At 58.7% G+C, this 18,407-nt stretch overlaps 6 protein-coding genes across 6 annotated transcripts; 3 read left to right on the forward strand and 3 right to left on the reverse strand.

The window, feature by feature from the left end:
* Positions 1-20: 20 nt before the first annotated feature.
* FA10DRAFT_235846 (alpha/beta-hydrolase) lies at positions 21-1,406 on the forward strand (the record flags this gene model as incomplete). Its single annotated transcript, XM_025519046.1, has 2 exons — positions 21-673; positions 737-1,406. Coding segments are annotated over exons 1-2 (1,143 nt in total), but the record flags the coding sequence as incomplete, so codon positions are not given.
* An 839-nt stretch (positions 1,407-2,245) lies between these two features.
* On the reverse strand, positions 2,246-4,430 carry FA10DRAFT_263485 (alanine racemase). The gene is made up of 2 exons (XM_025520238.1): positions 4,121-4,430; positions 2,246-3,644 (listed from the first exon to the last, which is right to left on the reverse strand). The coding sequence occupies exons 1-2, from the start codon at positions 4,168-4,170 to the stop codon at positions 2,453-2,455; spliced, it is 1,242 nt and encodes a 413-aa protein (XP_025379925.1). The 5' UTR covers positions 4,171-4,430; the 3' UTR covers positions 2,246-2,452.
* Positions 4,431-4,502: 72 nt separating this feature from the next.
* On the forward strand, positions 4,503-5,709 carry FA10DRAFT_263486 (hypothetical protein). The gene is made up of 3 exons (XM_025520239.1): positions 4,503-4,566; positions 4,645-5,107; positions 5,182-5,709. Exons 2-3 carry the CDS (start codon positions 4,795-4,797, stop codon positions 5,619-5,621), a joined length of 753 nt encoding a protein of 250 aa, XP_025379926.1. The 5' UTR covers positions 4,503-4,566; positions 4,645-4,794; the 3' UTR covers positions 5,622-5,709.
* Positions 5,706-9,020, reverse strand: FA10DRAFT_282413 (hypothetical protein; the record flags this gene model as incomplete). The annotated part of the gene is made up of 4 exons (XM_025523773.1): positions 5,706-5,952; positions 6,040-6,389; positions 6,455-8,500; positions 8,526-9,020. 4 exons carry the CDS (start codon positions 9,018-9,020, stop codon positions 5,706-5,708), a joined length of 3,138 nt encoding a protein of 1,045 aa, XP_025379927.1.
* Positions 9,021-9,160: 140 nt separating this feature from the next.
* FA10DRAFT_263489 (putative inosine 5`-monophosphate dehydrogenase) lies at positions 9,161-11,334 on the reverse strand. Its single transcript, XM_025520240.1, has 3 exons — positions 11,122-11,334; positions 10,697-11,032; positions 9,161-10,474 (listed from the first exon to the last, which is right to left on the reverse strand). The coding sequence occupies exons 1-3, from the start codon at positions 11,291-11,293 to the stop codon at positions 9,297-9,299; spliced, it is 1,686 nt and encodes a 561-aa protein (XP_025379928.1). The 5' UTR covers positions 11,294-11,334; the 3' UTR covers positions 9,161-9,296.
* A 1,607-nt stretch (positions 11,335-12,941) lies between these two features.
* FA10DRAFT_282415 (hypothetical protein) lies at positions 12,942-18,117 on the forward strand (the record flags this gene model as incomplete). Its single annotated transcript, XM_025523774.1, has 2 exons — positions 12,942-13,982; positions 14,053-18,117. 2 exons carry the CDS (start codon positions 12,942-12,944, stop codon positions 18,115-18,117), a joined length of 5,106 nt encoding a protein of 1,701 aa, XP_025379929.1.
* Positions 18,118-18,407: the final 290 nt, after the last annotated feature.

Below are 18,407 nucleotides of genomic sequence, written 5' to 3' on the forward strand. Positions count from 1 at the left end.
CCCCTTTCCTGTCTCTCCCCATCCCCACCACCACCCTCGTTTTGCACCCCCTCCCTTTGTGTGTCACCTCTCCCTCGCGCACCGTCTCCCACGTCAGAGCCACCTGTAACGGTCGGCGACGATATCACGCTCTTTTTTCTCTTTCTACATTCCTTTCTTCACCCATTGCCTCATCCGACACATTCTCTTCTTTCCCGATCATGGACACACTCTCCTTTCTTGGGCGGACGGCATGGGAGTCCTTCGCGGAGCCGGCCTTGACTTCGACAGGCCTCTACGAAGCATCAGACCGGACCTATGGACGGTCGCACATTCCCTTTTCACCTATGGAGAAGCGGCTACATAGCAACCCAAACATTGAAGTCTGGTTTGGGAGGGCGATGCTGCCCAATGGTAAAGACTGGTCATGGTACCAGGTCTGGGAGGACAAAGAGGCGCAAAGGCGGACGGGGAGGCGCGCCGATATGATCTTTGTTCATGGCACCGGTGTCCACTCTGGCACGTTGGCCAGCCATTCGCGACGATATCTCGATGCTGGATTCCGCTTGATCGTCCCCGACCTTGTCTCTCATGGCTACTCGAGCGGCGTCCACGTCTACCAAAGGGACTTGAGCGCGTACACCGAGGGCCTCCACGCTGTTTTGCATGACGTTGCCAGGCGCGACGATGCTTTGTGGATGGAGCTAAATGACCACGAGGACGAAGAAGTGGCGGAAAACCGAGACTACTTTGGTAGGGAGCACCACAACGAGGGAACCTCGACACGAAGACGGCCGATGAAAGCTGAACGAAAGCCAACTTTTATGCTGGGTCTTTCCTTTGGTGGCTCCGTGGCGCTCATGTACGCTCTCGACTACCCGCTGTCGTTACGAGAAGAGCCGAGAGGTCAGGATGAGATCCCAATTGACGGCATCATCGCCGTAGGACCCATTCTGGGCCAGCATCGAGCCAATGTTCACATTCCTCTTCCACTTCAATGGGCCATCCGAGGTGCAGACCGATGGCTGGGTGCCGGTCGCGTCGAGGTTCTCGTTCCTCACAGGAAAATTCTCGACAAGGACCCAAGAGTCTACAAATCGCTCGTCACCGAGGACAAACGCAGTCACCACGGTGCGTTCCGAGTCGGGCACCTGCTGTGCATCCACGAAGGTATGGAGAGGCTGCAGGCAGAAGCAGGCAAAGTGCGACATCCCGTCTACATCCAGCAAGGAGGCCAAGATCGAGTTGCCTGTCACGAGGCAGCCATCACCTGGACAAGGAATATCAGCTCCGAGGACAAGCGCATGGCTGTTTACCCTGTTTGTCAGCATGTCATTTACCGTAAGGCCAAGACGGAAGAGGAGGATCTCGCAGGGCGTGTGGCCTGCATCGAAGACAACGTCGACTGGATCTGTCATCGAGCACCAGGGACGTACGGCTTGGCAAAGACATTCTCTCCCCAGTCTTCGTCCGCATCGCTTTCGCTCGCAGGTCTATCCATCAGGAAATTCTCGGGTTCTCCGTTTGACGGACACCTTGGAGTCGGCAGCTTTGCTGACCAATCCTTTTCGTCGTCATCTTCTTCGGGCCTCTCTACGCCCGTCTCGCCCACGCGAGACGAGTTCTCTTCGTCGTTCTCCAGCTCGTCGGAGCCGGATATGACCGACATCCCACCGTCGCCCGGTCCATCGTTTCTTTCATCGCCGGCCGAGGCCAAAAGATCGGAGAAGCTCGAGTTCAGCACGCCCAATCTTGCACAATTAGACCATGAAGGCCATCCACTCCTGGCGCAAGCCCACCACACGACCTTGCCGCTACTCAACCGGCTTTGTGCCGAGCGTTCATACCGGCCCAGTTGGGTTCTGAGCCAGGTCCTCAGGCCTTACGACATCAAGGTCTGACAAACGGAAAATAAAATAAAATAAATCAACCACCATCAGCCCTACTTCAAAGCTGTATGGTCTGTCAACAATCACTCTACACAGGACCTTCCTCTGTCACAGGCCATCGCCTTTGCTGCCTGTTGCCTCGTCGTCACTGGTTCTCGACGATTGCAGCTGGTGCCTCTAATCTGTCGGTCGTCACCGGCTCTCGACTCTTGCCTCAATTTCTTCTGCAATACACAACCAGCTTCGTCGCACCTCACTCAACCTTGGTCCCGATTTTCACAATTTCAATCATCATTTAATTTGCACGTTCTCTGGAGCCGACACTCATTTCCCTCTGCGCATTGAAGTCCGTGCCTCTTTGCAACTACTTCTCCCTCCATTCGTTCTGGTCCAAGGCTTTGCTAAATGTCTCTGGTGGAGTTGCATCGATTGAAGGTTGGTGCTTACGATTAGGGCATTGCTTAGGGTAATGTTAGGAGGAGGAGGAGGCTAGAGGAGAAGGTGATATGATCGAAAGAGCTATTGGGCTTGCCAAGCTATGAGAAGAGACGGTAGTAAATGTTCGAGGTGAGTGTCATGGGCCCTCATTGTGCTCCGAGATAAAAGCGCGGAACTCTGGATCCGATTCGAGACAGGATCTCCCAGGAAATCGATTCGGCCCAGAGGGCCAGCTCTGTGACGTCTGGCGCTTTGGGACCTTGTCCAAGAAGGGTTGCCCGTGCGCCAATGCGGTCTGCTGCAGGTATGTCCGTGATGTCGATCATGGTGTAGTCCATGCAGATTGCACCCACGACGCGAGCGCGATTGCCTTCTATGAGGACTTCTGCGCGATTCGAGAAGCTGCGAGGATACCCATCTGCGTAGCCGACAGCCAAGGTCGCGATCCTGCTCGTCCTCTGAGCTGTCCATTTGCCATCGTAGCCCACCGTTTGGCCCTTTGCAATGGTGCGCAGCGCTACCACATCGGCGGTCCACTCGAGAATGGGCTTTATGCCTTTCAAAGGCAGGGAGGGGACGGGCTGTATTCCAAAGATGGCAAGGCCGATGCGGGCGAGCTCGAAGGTGTCTTGTCGATGGCTGGTCGTCAGAGCACTGCTGTTGGCCATGTGAACCATCAGGCCGCTGGGACAGTCCTTGACCGATCGATTTGGGACTACGACGTCACAAATACTGGTAAGAAGAGTCTCTTGTTCTGATGTACGTATCGCATCAGGGAGTTCAGCGTGCGAAGGATGTCCCATCATACCGGCAATGACGACTCGGTCCAAGCCCTCGACAGCCATCCGAAGCTGAGAGAGCGACTCGACCTGAAAACCCAGTCTGGCCATCCCTACATCGAATTCCAGGTGGACAGCAACGCGATCAACGCCGAGCGTACTCGCTGCGTCAGAGAAGCCATGGAGGTCTTCGATGCTGCCAACGATGGGCGTGAGCTGGTGTGCAATGACGTCAACGTAAGCTTTGCCCGCATAATTGCCAGCAGCGACAAGAATAGGTAGAGTGATGCCGGACTGCCGAAGCTCGATGCCTTCTTCGACGAGGGCAACAACAAAGGCGTCGACAACACCGCTCTGGCACAGCTTTCGACCCACTGCCACGGCTCCGTGCCCGTATGCGTCGGCCTTAAGGACGGCAGCGAAGGAACGAACGTTTGCATTCTGTCGCAGCGCCACGACATTGTCGACAAGGCGATCCAGGTCGATTGTCACCCTTGTCGGCCGATAGCATGTATCAGCGAGTCGCCCTACCGATTGGTCGGAACGAGAAGAAGGGTTACTAGGGATGAGGCGAAGCAAGGGATAGGATGTGGGTGTCAGCGGCGGGCTAAGCGGGGAGTCGACTTGTGGGCCTCGTTGCTTGGATGTCATATTTGACCGGGGAAAGGTTCTGGGACAGAAGAGGGGAGGCGAGAGCACAAAAGGGAAGGGCAAAGCACCCTGCTCGGCTTTTATTGCCGTTTGCCCGCAACAATGGGTCTCGCCTCGGTTGGAGGGGGTGCGGCGCGCTTGCTCGATGGTCATCATTTGCCCATTTTTTGAGGCGGAGAAGGCTGTCTGGCCAACTCGTGCCTCCTAAGTGGGGACTTGACACTTTTACTCGAAGCAAAGAGCGACTTCCTTGTTTACTACCAAAACAGGCAAGTCGATCAACGAGAGTCGAGTCTCTGTTGCAGACGGTCCTTCGAATCGTTTGTTTCCTCCATGACGCTGTCTACCATCAAGCTGTTGGCTACCGATCGAGTCTCTGCTCACCTCCGTTCTTTTCCAATGCATCCTGTTCTTGCTGCGACGCCGATGGTCATAAAAAGGGGGGAGGGGAGTGGGCGCTAGCGAAGTGCACAAAGGTGCTGAAGTACGCCGTTCGAGCTGCTAGTCTCCCGAGAAGAGAAGCAGGGCGCTTAGTTCGCTTTTTAACTCCGCCGTTTTCGAAGCCCTCTCGAAGCAGAGCAAGACTGCTAATGTTGTGAACAACTAAATTTGTGTCCCATGGAAGAGCGCCTCTTGACGGTCGCTGCAAGCACTTTAAAAGAAGCCGAGAAACAGAAAGAAAAGCGTGGCAGAGTGGTTCGTAATAGTAGCGTAAAAAAGACCGGGAATAAAGGAAAAGAGTAAGCGGGGCTGGATGGATGACTAAGGAGACACAACCTCACAAAGGCAAGCTAGTAGTACTAGTCGTATTTCACTGCCAGGCTAAGAATGTACAGTACAGTACCTACCAAGGATTCTATTGCTGCGTAACCTGCATGTTCAATCTTTCTTCCCCCTCCCACACGAAGAACGAAGAAAGGAAGGTTGTGACATTACCGTTAGACGCGAGCTTAATTTGAATCCCACGTGGCTTAATCAAGACGCTCCAATTTTCTTTATGATCACCGAAGGTCAGATAGCACAAGACCACCACCAAGCGGAAAGCGAAACCAGCAACGATGGCCGACAAAGACAACGCGAACCCCATCGTCTACGCCCAGTCTTCGAATCCTGTGGGAAGAGGGACCGACAACGAGGACGAGTGGTGGCGAGATGCATCGATGGGCCACTCCAAGATGGCGACTGCGCTCACTGGCGCTTCGTCGCGGTGGGCCGGGAGAGACGGCGATTCCGGGTACGGGAGCGTCGATGAGGACGACGAAGACGAGAAGGAGGCTGGTGACTCAGAGATGAAGGAGTCACAGAGCGACTCAATGATGAAGAAGGAGAAGGAGGACAAAGCAGAGCCAATCGACAGCCAGGAAGTCTTTGGTGAGTCCATAGTCTCTCATTTACTTTGAGCCGGGTGGCGGGACGGGACGAATGACTGACATGAGACATTGCAGACTTGATCCGGTCTATTTCGGACCCGGAGCATCCTCTGACTCTCGAGCAGCTTGCCGTAGTCAACGCATCCCACATCACAGTGACGCCTGCTGACGCTGAGGCGCACCAGGCTCCTCACATCCTCCTCGAATTCACCCCTACGATCCCGCATTGCAGCATGGCGACGCTGATTGGCCTGGCGCTGCGCGTTCGCCTTCTCCGTGCACTCCCAACTCGGTACAAGGTCGACATCAGGGTCAGGCCGGGGACTCATCAGTCGGAGCGCGCCGTCAACAAGCAGCTCAACGACAAGGAGCGTGTGGCGGCCGCCCTCGAGAACCAGCACCTGCTCGGCGTTGTGAGTGACTGCCTTGCCACGGCCGGCCGGCGCGGCGCGTCAGAGGAAGAAGCGCTCAAGCGGGCCGACGACCTCGCCCTTGAGCTCGGCATTGCGTCCTGACAAGAGCGGAGCACAAGAGAGGTGACTGGTGGCGACTAATGTGCAAAGTTGTAACATATTATCTTTACATTGTGAAAATGGGGCCTAGCCCTTGTTGTACCATGATCGGAGCCAGCCCACGAGACTGCCGACTTGTGATTTTCTTTTGTCCTTCTCGTCGGCCTCACGCCTACGAAGTTCGGCTTGGGCGGCGGGGCTGAGAATGGGGTTTTGTCGGAAGTTCTCCTCTCGGCCGACGCGGTCAACCCATGGCTGAAGCAGCAACTCCAACCAGCGGAGCGTGGCGTCGAATCCGAAGGTCAGGTAGACGGCTCCGACGTAGGCCTCAAAACTGCGTAAGGGATATCGGACAGATGGGAGATGATGAGCCCAACGTTTTCCTAGATGATCAATGCGTTAGAGTAAAGAGTCTGCTCACGAGTCTGCCTTTTGCTTCCACCGCGAGCCCAACGACGGCATGACGGCGTCTGGCAACGGAGTCTTTTCCCTGAGAAGCTTTTCCTCTGCCGACAGGACTTCCGTCGGTCGGGCGTTGTAGCTGCGTGGCTGCTCAATCTGACGCCGCTTCGACTCTTGCCTCATGAGCCCGTAGACGGCCATACGTTCCGCATCCAAGTTGGCATCGTCGTAGATGTAAATGTAGTTTTGGTTGGACACGAGGAACCTTGCTGCTTCACTGATGTCACGACTCCGCCGATCAGGGTATCGCCGCATGACGAGCAGGCGGGTGACAAAGTGAAGCAGCGAATCGCCGAGGTAGGCAAGAGACTGTCTCATCGATCATGTCAGCGCAGAAGAACAAGTCAAGGAAGAGGACACAAGCGAAGACGCACCTGCTCGCCGTCGAGATACTCGAGGAGACCCTGCTTTTCGTACCAAGAGTCGGGCCAGTGTCTCCTTGCCCAGCGGCCTTGACCTCCTTCCCCGTCGTGGGGCACCCACGCCACCTCGCTCGGCCGGAGCACACGCAGTGCTCTGGCGGCCATGATCAGGTCCGCGTCTCGCACCGGGGGCAGGGGAGGGGGGTAGCTGTCCTTGGGAGGATAGATGATCGGTGTGTGGTCAAAACGGTAGAACCCCTCCATCGTCGCTTGAGCGTCGCCCCTCTTGTCAAGCGCCAGAGGAGCCTCTGAAGAGGGCGTTTCTGTACCGCTCCCCTCGCTCTTGACCCGCTTGCGAATCGAGGCGAACAGAGACCACATCGGGTTAGGCGGTGGACGCGACGTTAGTGGCTGCTGTCGGCGCCCCTCGGCGACAGCGTTGGCATTTGCCAATTGACGCTCTTCGCGTTGCTGAGGGGAGAGCTCCAAGTAATAAGGCTGCGTGGGATGGCGGGACGGCAGCGGCTGCGGAGTGGGAGAACCACGCTGATCGGACGTCGAGTGCCCAGAGCGCTCCTTTGATGAGGAGGACTGCGATGGGCCTTGAAAGGCGTCGAGTGCCGCTGAGGTTTGAAGGCCATCGTCTGCTTCGTTGACCTGCGCTGAGCCAAGGCTCCCTTCCATCTCTTCTCTCTCTCTTCGTTGCCCGCTCTCGACTTGCCCTTCCTCTGCCGCGGTCTGCTCGCTGGCCTGGAGTCCATTTGCTGCCTCCTCACCAGACGCGCTGAAGCGTCTCCGCAGGGCATCTCGAGCAGTCTGATCATAATCGGCGACTTGCTTTCTTCCCCTCCTCGCCAGGAATCTCTGCCTCGGAGTCATGCCACCCAGTCTCTCGCCCTTCGACCACGCCAAAACAGCCTTGGATTTTCCGTTGAAAAGGGTCGGACGCTCAGCATCGACGCCCATGCTTGCTGGCGTCGTTTCGCCTTCTGCGCCAGTCGAAGCTGAAGCTGGTGCTGGTGACAGCCTCCACGACTGCAGGATGCTCTTCCACCAGGAGCCCGCCATCGGGCGCAGCTGCGCCGCTTCCCCGTCTCCAGTGCGGCTGATGTCTCCGCTTCGCTCCTTGGCATCGTGCTGGCTGGCCTCTTCCTTCTTCGTGCGTTTAGTCTTGCCTTTCAGCCGACCTGCCGCTGCAGTCCTCTCTGCGTGCTTCAGCGAGATGCTGCTCCTTGACTTGGGCTTTGCCCTGGTTGCCGGCTTGGCCTTCTTCTTTGCCGGCTTCGTCTTGGATGTAGTCGCCGAGACCGGCTGTGGTACCGTGGCCTTCGTCTCCTCTGCAGCCGCCGCCGCCGCCGCCGCCTTGCCCTCCATTTTCTCTTCTCCAGCGTCGGTCTCTCCGCTGGCGGCAAATACTACCTTGGGAGAGTCCTCGTTCACCTCCGGCATCGTGGCCGTTGTTTCAGCCGCCTTCGTGATCGCAGCTGCTGAGTCATTCTCGTCGTTGATCGCCACAGCCTCTCTCTCGTCGCCTGGCGTTGCAGTCACTTCCTTCGATTCACTCGCCTCGGAAGCTGCCTTCTCGGCCCGGCGCATGGCCTTTCTGCGCCGCTGCCGCTGCCTCTTGAGCCGAAGCACCTCTCTCCTCTCCTGCATCGCCGCCGTCGCGCCGGCCTCCTGCGCATGGCTGCCTTGCGCTGTGTCCACCTCGACCTGTCCAGCTCCAGCCGAGGCGTCGTTGGGAGCATCCCTCCCCCTCTCCTGCGGGTCTGCATCAGCAGATGTCGGTGCCGAAGTTGGTGTTTTTGCTATCGGCGGTCTGTCGATCTCGACACCCTTCGACGACGACGATGCAGACGAAGCCATTCCACCAGCAGAGCTTGATGGAAGAGAAGAATAGGCCCGCCCAAGCAGCGACTCTCGCCTCCTTCTCGATGATCCCGCAGCCGCAGCTGCCGCCGTCGCAGTCCAAGCCGGTCTCGCCCTTGCTGCATTCCCTGCGACCACCCGCACCCGCACCCCCAGCATCAGCAGCTGTTGCAGTTGCTGCCGCTGCTGCTGCTTCAGCGTCGGGGCGCTACACCGCATGCCGAAAGGCCTTCTCGCCGGTCCACCGCGCAATGACGCCAAACGTCGCGAGCGGAATAGCGAGCGGGACAAAGTAGGCGAGACAGAAGGGCCAGTCGAGCCACGTCGCTGCCGTCTCCAGCACCGCAGCCTCCTCCAGCTCCGACGCCTTCCACGCCTGCGCTGTCCCTCTTGTCGCGCTGCTGCTGCTATCTTTGGAAAAGGAGCGAGCGAGCGACTGCCAGCCACCGAGGAGGCCAAAGAGGCCGAGAGCGACAAAGGCGAGCGAAGCAAGCGTCAGTAGCTGACCTTGTCGAGCCAGCCTCTCTGCTCCTCTTGCGCCTCCTTCTTTTTGTTTTTCCGCCGCCGCCGCCGCTGCTGCAGCCGTCCTCTTTGCTGTCGTCGATTCCTCGCTGGGGTCAAGGGTAGCAGAGGCAGAGAACAGAGGCGAGGCTCCTGCTCGTTGTTCGGATCGGTTCTGGCGGCGTCGAAGCTCGGCGGCGTTGCTCATGTCATGAGTCTCTAGAAACGCCAAAACATTAGCAAGCACGCACTGGGAAAGGGAAGAAATTAGAAAAAAAAAAAAACCTCAAAACCCGGCACCTCCCAAGTCCCGTTTTCCGGAGAGTCACGTCCTCTGAGTGTGCAACAGGGTTTCGCAGACCATCGCGATTGCAGCTTCTCCTCGTGTGGGAGAGTTGTGCTATAGCATGGGTGAAAAGAGGGAAGGGTGGAATGAAGGAGGGCGTAAGAGGGAACAGGATCTAAAATACATATGGGAAAGTCATCAGGAGCTGAAAAGCTTCTTTTCGTGGTAGGCCAGGCCGTGGACGTTGCCCTCGGCCATGGCAGCCGAGGTGCGCAGCTCGAAGCGGACCTTGCCAGCTCCGACACCGGCCTTGAGGCTCTTGAGGTCGAGGACGCCCATGTCCTGGAGCGAGTGCTGGAGACCCGTGTAGAGGTAAGGCAGGAACTTGGTCACGCTTCCCTTGTCGTGCACCGCACCGGCGACGCCCTGGGCGACCTTGACGGCGTCGGCCTCGGAAAAGTAGCGCTGCGTTGCGGCATTCTCGCTTCCGGCGTCGGCGACCTGGCTGGCCTTGGCGAGGCCCTTGCCCGTGGCGCCCGACGTCTTGCTCTTCTTCTGGTGCTCCATGGCATCGATGGAGCCCATACCGCGGTAGCCCTTGAGTCGCTTGCCCTCACGGTAAAAGTAGTCGCCGGGGCTCTCCGTCGTGCCGGCAAGGAGGCCGCCCATCATGACGGCCGACGCGCCCAGAGCGAGGGCCTTGGCAATGTGGCCCACGTTCTGGATGCCACCGTCGGCAATGACGGGCACGCCAAACTTGGAGGCAAACTCAGCGACCGAGTGCACCGCCGTGCCCTGCGGTCGGCCCACGGCCATGACCTCCTGGGTGATGCAGATGGAGCCAGAGCCCATGCCCACGCGGAGCGCGTCGGCACCCGCAGCAATCAGCGTGGCCGCCTGCTCGCGCGTGACGACATTACCGGCAACGACGTCGAGGTGGGGAAACGTCTTCTTGATCCAGTGGATCATCTCGACCTGGAAGTCGCTGTTGCCCTGCGAGCTGTCGAGGATGACAACGTCGAGGCCAGCTTCGACGAGCAGGGTGAGGCGCTCACGGTCCGACGGGCGCGTGCCCACGGCAGCAGCACAGTAGAGCTGCTTGCTGTCGGGCCGCTTCGAGGCCAGCGGGAAGTTCTGGTTCTTGAGCAGGTCCGAGCGGGCCAGGAGCGAGACGAGATGGCCCTGGGCGTCGACGATGGGCAGCTTGCCCTTTTTGCTGTCGCGCAGGATCCGGTTAGCCTCCTCGAGAGTGACGCCCTGCTTGGCGGTGACGAGGTCCCGGGTCATGACGTCGGCCAGCGGCGTGCTGGGGTCCCTGAACTGGACGTCGCGCGCCGTGACGATGCCGAGGAGCTTGCCCTGGAGCAGGCCGGTGTCTGTGGTTCAGATGCATGTCAGCGAGCCTGCATACAGCAAAGTAGAACAGCAATCAAGAATCAGTGGACATAGGTTATAACTTTCTCCTCAAGTCACCGTCTCCGAAGAGAGGTTTGGTAGGAAGAACGAAGGTTACAGCAGTGTTGTTGGTTTTTCATCCTCTCGGCGAGGCCGGCGAGACCGGCAAAGGCCTCCAAAAGGCATTCAAAAAAGAGACTCACCAGTGATGGGAATGCCACCAAAGCCGAGGCGCTGCTTGATGTCGAGGACATCGCCGACGGTCTCCTTGTCGCTGAGGCAGAGGGGCTCGGTGATGAAGCCATTCTCGTACTTCTTGACCTTGCGCACCATGCTTGCCTGCTCGGGCGCGCTCATGTTGTTGTGAATGACGCCCATACCACCCATTAGGGCGATGGAGATGGCCATGTCCGTCTCGGTGACGGTGTCCATGGGCGAAGAGAGAAAGGGCGTGTTGAGCGTCACGTTGCGCGTCACCTTTGTCTGCAGCGACACCTCCGAGGCCTGGAAGCTGATGTAGCCGGGGAGCACGAGGAAGTCTAAGGAGCCGTGGGGAATGCCAAACCATGTCAGTAAGCCTCTGCTTCTCGAATCATCAAAGCTTGTGTTGTGCGCAAGAGAGACTCACCATTGTACGTCAGGCCGCCGTGGGTGCGCGAGTCGATGAGCTCAGACATGGACAGGCCATCGCCGTGCTTGTACGTGGCCAGCTGCGCAAAGGCCTGGGCCGGGTCCAGCGGTGCCGCCGACGTCGAGGCGTGGTAGAGGCCGTTGTCGATCTTGTCGGCGTGTCCGTTCATCCTGTCCTGTCCTCTGGTGGCGTGGCTCTGGCTCTGGTGGTGGTGGTGGGTGGTGTTCCAGAGGGAAAAGCGCGTCGTCGCGCTCGCCCTCAGAAAAAAAAAGCAACCAGGAAAAAAAAAGAAAAAAAAAAAAAAAAGGAAAAAAACAGAGTTCAAATTTTCTCCTTAGGTCGCCCTCGGATATAGGCCTGACCACGTGGCGTGGCCTCCCAAGGAAGGGACAACTCCGCCCTCGCAAGTGCACCCTCAGGTGGAAGCGACGCAGGCCGGTCCCTTCCCCAAGTTTGTGGTACAAACAAGGCTTGCTTGTCATCCGTCATCGCACAGGACCCAACATCTGAAATCAAACCAATAATCTGCGTTCGTATCGGGAACCGCTGGGCTTAAAGAACCGCTCACGTCGGCCGTGTTCATGTACAGAAGAACAGCTGCGGGCCCGCTTCGAGCTAGCTAGCGCTCCCGTGTGAATGCACAAACAAGAGCGACGGGCCAATACAGAGGATGCCATTGTCTTCGGTGTGATAGTGGCGGTAGTGGAGTCGTGTGTGTGGCCCAGAAGCAGCCACCAATCGAGCCTAGCTCCGACTCCGCTGGCACCCTAGCAGAACAGATCAGTCTTGGTTAGCCCATAGATTCGTGGAGAAAAAAAAAAAAAGAGAGAAAGAAGGAGCAACTTAGCGCGTCGTTCGTTAGTGCGATCCTTCCATCTGGCGTGAGCAGTAACTAAAAGTAGAGTACGCATAGCAATTGTTGTAGTGCACACTACCACACTACCAGCTCGGATGCAAAGTATCCGCTAGCCACGCTACACTATTTTCACGACTGTCTCTACACTACTACTACTACTACTACTACGCTATTCCGGGACCAGCATTTCTCGACGCGATCTCCGCGACGCGAGAGCAGAAGGCGAGCCTAGAGGTTGTCTACTGCGTCGTATCTTTGAGACTGCTTGGTCAATCCGTCTGCACTTTGGTGGCTCCTCGGCGCCGGCGTCACCTCCAAGTCGAGTAGAGATCGCGACAAAACGGCCGCGAGAACCATCTAGAGAAGAGAGAGGCCGGGGATAGATTCGGGCCAGATCCTTGGACATCACCGCCGACTAAAAAGAGTGAGAGAGAGAGAACAGGTCCACCGCTGGCCGTCTTTTAGCCTGTGCCATTGCCGAGAGAGGCGCTCGAGGTGAGTGACTCGTAGGGCAGGCCAATTGCCGCAATCGGCTGGGGTAAATGGGACAAATCTCTCGCGAGAAGAGGGAAAAAAAAACGACGCTCAGGCCCTCTCGCCTCGTCATTGTCCCCACTCGGTCCTTAATCAGTCTACTGACGCCGCTTGCACCCAATCTACTGACTAAGCTATCAGCCTTGGTTTCCGCCCAATGCACCACGACTTCCTCGGGCGCCAATCTTTCCTGTAGATGCTAGAGGTGAGTTAGCGGCTCTTTTTCGTGCGCGGGCGATGGAAAGCAGAGACTCGTCGGCGGCCGGCGACGAGGCTCGTGCACCTGTCTCGTTCTTTTGCGCCCCTTATCGTGTCCTCCTGCTGTTTCTGACTCTTGCCTCGATCGGTAGGGCCGATCCATTCCGCGGCAGAACCAGTCATTGGATCGACGACTACGACGGCAACGACGACAACGACGACGACCAGGATGAGCGCGGCCGACGAAGACTTTAGAACGCCCGATGAGGGCGAGATGGTCGGGTGGACCGAGGGTCGGGTCGAGGAGGGAGTCGAGGGCGACGAAGAGGAGGATGAAGAGGCCCAGTCCTTCTTCGTCCGAGCTGTGTACGACTTCACGCCCGCAGACAACAGCTCGCTCTCGTTTAAGCAGGGCGACATCATCGAAGTCCTCACCCAGCTCGAGAGCGGATGGTGGGACGGGCTAATGGGGGGAAGCATCCGCGGCTGGTTTCCCTCCAACTACGTCGAGGTTGTCTCCGAGGAAGAGGCCGACGAGTACTTTGAGCAGCTGCTCCAGCAGCAGGAGCAGGAGAAGGGCATCCAGCAACAACAACAGCAGCAGCACGTTCAACACCAGCAGCCGCAGCACCACCAGCAGCAGCAGCAGCATTCACAGGCTAATGCTGGCGCTCAACCCTATGCCGGACTGGGCCTTGTTCAGGACTTTGACGTCCTCCGGTCGCTGATGGGCGCGCGGGATGACGACTCGGACGCGACGTTCGAGCAGCTGGCCGAGGCGGCCATGCGCGCATCGGACCCCAATACTGCCTTGTCGCCCTCATCGTCCTCCACGGCTGCTGTGCCTCGATCTTCGATGGCGACGAGCACAACGACGGGCACGACAGCCAACGGCGGCCACCGCAGCAGCCGCATCAGTGACATGAGCTGGCGCAACGGCTCGTACGCCACCACGAGCACGAGCCCCAGCAACGTCTCGCTCACCCACACCGATCTGAGCTCCGTCGCTCCACGGAGCACTGCGCCCTCGATTTCTGAGGCAGAGAAGCTGGCCGGCTTCGACGCACGCCTGGCGGGCCCCTCTGAGCGGGAGAGGGAACGGCTCCGTGCCCATTCCCTCTCGTCGGGCCACTCGCACCTGGCCGCGCCAGGCATGTCGTCCCTGGGCAGACCAAGGGCAGCGACGCAAGCGTCGTCGCGAAGCAGGGCCTCTCGCAGATCTGAAAACGAGAGCAGCTTCTGGGTGCCAAAAGTAAACGAGCGCGGAGAGGTAAGTCATCCCCTTCTCTCCTCTTGTCTGGGCCTAAATTTGACCTTAACCACCTCTCCAATTCCTCCAGATCATCTACTTCAACACCAGGACCGGTGCGCAGGCACAGGATCTGCCGGAGGGCGCAGACCTCGCCGAAGGATCCATGACGCCGAGCCCCATGGCGTCCGACGATGAAGGTTGGCTCCACGACCCAAAGTCGTCCAGGCCACCGTTCAAGCGCCACTCGTCGACCGTTTACGTCAACGGCGGCACCAGGAGCAGGGGCGCGAGTCTGAGCAACAGTGTCGGCAGCGGTTCCACCTCGCGCCGCAACCACGTCGACATGATGCCGCCACCGGACAGCGTTCCCTACCCATGGTCGATTGAGAGGACGAGCGAGGGCGACAAGTTCCTCTACCGCAATCTCGAGACGGGCGAGGCCAGGTTTGACCACCCAATCATCACCGCAGACGGCCGAATCTCCCACGGTGTAGATGCTCTGGAGCAGCTTGCCGAGAGCGGGTTCGCCGAAGACGACGAGGAGGACATGCAGCCGCGGAAACCGACGGTGGCCTCGAGCGACGATGCACCCCGCGCAAAAGCCGACGACGAAAAGGAAGCCAGTGATCTTCAAGCGGCCCTCGAGCCTCCATCGACTGCGACGCTCCTCGCCCTTATCGTTGCGGCAAATGAATCCATCAATGTCCTTGCGGGTGTCGCGGCAGAATCCATCTCCGCAGACGGCCTCAGCAACGAGGACCGCAGGGCTCGTGCTGCTCTGCCGCCAGTCGACGAGGATCAAGACGATGCCCTCGTCGACAAGTCTAGGCTGGGCGCGGCCTCGGCCACCGTCGTGGCAGCCATTCGCGACCTTCTCTACGCCACTGGCTCCTTGGGCGTGACACAGGTCGACCTCATTGCCGTGTCGGAGCTGGCCGGTCTCGTCGAGAGCCAGTCTGGCTCATCGACGCTGTCGTGCTTCCGAGCCGCACTCATCGGCCTCTCCAACCGCTCGCACCAGCTCGACGTGAGCGAGCAGCCCATCGTGGCGGCCGCTCACCAGCAGGCGGTTCAGCAGCCGCCCGCGTCGCTGGAGCAACTTGGCAAGAAGCTGAGCGCCACTCTCTCGAAGCTCGTCCTGTCGGTACGCACTGTCATCGAGGAGTCGTCGGTCGACAAGGAGCAGAGATCCACTCTGACACCCGCCAAGCTGGAAAAGGTCAACGTCTACCGGGGCCGGATACGCGACGATGCTGATAGCCTGGCAAAGGCGACTGCAGCCTTTGGCTCAGAGGCCGAGAAGGCACGAGGCCAGGCGTCGTATGCCTCTAGCAACGGCGGCGGCGGCGGCGGCGGTTATGGTGGAGGTGGTGCTTCAGCGACACCGTGGATCAAGCGGGTACAAGGCGTGTTGCGAAGCGGTCAAGGCACCGCGGGCGTCGGCCTGGAAATCATGGGCGGCGGCTCGGCAGCTGGCTGGAGAGGCAACGGATTTGTGCTGCCCACGCCCACCGAGGCGGCGGCGCTGCAAGCCGAGGCCATGGGGTCATACCAGAACCCGTTTGAGCTGACAAAGGATGCGCAGAACGCACTCTCGTCGGGAAAGATTGCCCTGCGGAGAAAGCCAACGGCGACATTCAGCCGGATCGACGTCGAGACGCTCCTCATGCCCCGCTTCGCCACCCTCGAAGCCCAGCTCGAAGAGTTTCGTGGCCTGGCAAAGCGGAAATGGCAGCTGGAGTGGGACCAGGATGCGGCGAGTCGGGTTCAGACACCCACGATTACCTCTGCAGGTGGGGGGCCAAAGGACGACGACGGCGTCAGCAGCGACGAAGGCCACCTTCCCAAAACACCGGGAGGGTCGAGGCTGCTGTCGTCCCAGGTCAAGCTCGTCCTTCTCCGTTTTGGGGCGCTGATGATCTACGTCGAAGAGATGGACCTTGCCACGGTCCTCGATGTCGACGGTCCTGATGCGCGGCAGCAGAATGGCGTAGAGGTGGAAGAATACGTGGCTTCGGTCACGCGGGCAAGGGACGCCATCCACCACTTTTCAGCCATCAAGCAGGGCCTCTACGACGTTTCGACACGGCTCATGCTCGAAGCTCAGGACATTGCCATCCAACTCGAGAACGACGAGGACGGATCGTCATCAGATGATGGCAGCGACGTCTTGGCGACAGTGACGAACTTCTCGGTGCTGCTGAGTGTCATGCGGCAGGTACTCGAAGAGCTCATTGACGTGTGCGAGGAGCAAGCCCACTATACCGGCCCAGGTGCAAGAATCGGAGCAAGGGCAAAGATTTACGGAACAAACGATGTCCAAATCAGTGCGGGCGGCCGATCGGCAAGCGGACTGCGGCCCAAGTTGTCGGTCAGAACCTCTTCGGTCGCAGCACGAGGGGGCCCAGATGCTGGAGCGGCAGACGAGCACAACGGATACACAAGGGACGAGGATGGCGAGGTCATGTACCTGGGACCGGGTCTGGCCGTCCCGAGTGGGCCTCCGCCTCGTGCAGGTGCAGGGCAGGTCCAAACACAAGGACATGGCCAGGAGAGTCCGGCACAGGCGGTCCCGCCTTACCCGACGAACCGCATCGCTTCGTCGATCCGGGGCGGCCTCGCTAGTGCAAGGGCAAGGTCCGGCTCTGTGACGACGGCGGCGTCCGCGAACTCTCGCGAGGAAGGAGAGGACAAGCTGTCGCGAAGCCAGAAGATGAAGAAGCTCTTTGGCGACGACTCGGGCTCCGACCATCTCTCTGCTGCTCATCAACCGATGCAGCAGGGGCAGAGTGGCGACGGATCGAATGAGAACAGCGTGCCGCCTCCCAAGCAGATTGAAGAGGTGCCTTGGTTCCTCGAGACCGACTACCCACCCCAGGACCTGGTCTTGAACCCCAACGGCCAGGTCAAGGGAGCGACGCTGGGCGCACTCATCGAGAGATTGACGCTGCACAATGCCTATGTGGACCGATCGTACAGCACGACGTTCCTCATGACCTACCGATCCTTTACGACAACGGACGAATTCCTGGACCTGGTCATTGCTCGATTCAGAATCAGGGAACCGCCAGGCCTGACGGACGAGGAGCATCAGATGTGGGTCAGCAAGAAGCAGACGCTGATCCGATTCCGAGTCTCGACCGTTCTCAAGTCCTGGCTGGAGTCGCACTTTTACAATGGCGAAGACGAGCGACATCTCGACCGGATCGAGGAGTTCTTGCACCAGGAATTGAGCCAGGCGGAAGGACTCAAGCACGCCTCGAATCTCTTGCTTCGCCTCGTTGAGCGGCGACGAGGCAAGAATGACCAGATTCGCAAGATGACGCTGTCGGTCTCTGCGCCCAGCTCTATCGTTCCCAAGAACCTGCGAAAGATGAAATTCATGGATATCGATCCGCTGGAGATGGCACGCCAGCTCACGCTGAAGGACTCGGCGCTGTACAATGCGATCCGGCCTGCCGAATGCCTCGGCAAGGCGTGGAGCAAAAGCGACGGCGCTGAGCGAGCCCAGGCGATCCGAGACGTCATCAAGGCCAACAATCGGCTCTCGGGCTGGACGTCGGAATCGATCCTGATGCAGGAAGATCTCAAGAAGCGCGCGGCCTACGTCAAACAGTTTGTCGCGATTGCCGATCGATGCTATGCGCTCAACAACTTCAGCAGCATGATGGCCATCTACTCGGGCCTCAACAATGCGGCTCTGAATCGGTTGAGACGGACGTGGGATGCTGTCAACCAGCGTCACCTTGCCCTCTTTGAAAACATGAAGAATATCCTGGCGCCCACCAAGAACTTTTCAAAGTACCGCGAGACGCTTCGCAAGCTCCAGCCGCCCTGCGTGCCCTTCTTGGGCGTCTACCTGACCGACCTCACCTTTATCGAGGACGGCAACTCGGACCGGCTAAAGACGGACGAACGATTGATCAACTTTAGCAAGCGGCAGATGACGGCAGACAAGATTAGCGAGATTGTCATTTTCCAGTCGACGCCGTACAACTTTCACCCAATCGAGGGCATCCAAAAATTCATCGACGACAACCTCGTCGACTCGAGGAGCGACGAGGAGCTGTTCGAACAGAGCTTGAGGCTAGAGCCGCGCGAGAGAGAGGACGAAAAGATTGCGAGGCTACTGCAAGAGAGCGGGTTCCTCTAGGCCGTGCCTTCTTTCCCTCCCCCCACCCTCCCATCCCCCTTTTCCCTTTCACACCCCTTCTCTCCTCTCTACTGGCTTTGGCGGCTTGTTTGTTCTCACTCTTTATATCCCCCGGCTTGTCTCTTTCTTGTCTTTTTCTCTTCTTGCAACTCTCTGTCTTCCAGTCTCCCTCATCCAAAAAAGGGCTTTCTTGAGCGCAAAACTTTCAACAATCGTTACCCTCTTCTCGAAGATGACACCAGCCTGAAGCGTGAGTCTCAAGAGAAGCGATAGTCTTGCAGCTTTAGAGC

This window comes from Acaromyces ingoldii, assembly GCF_003144295.1.
Source record: "Acaromyces ingoldii strain MCA 4198 unplaced genomic scaffold FA10scaffold_1, whole genome shotgun sequence".
Taxonomy (NCBI): domain Eukaryota; kingdom Fungi; phylum Basidiomycota; class Exobasidiomycetes; order Exobasidiales; family Cryptobasidiaceae; genus Acaromyces; species Acaromyces ingoldii.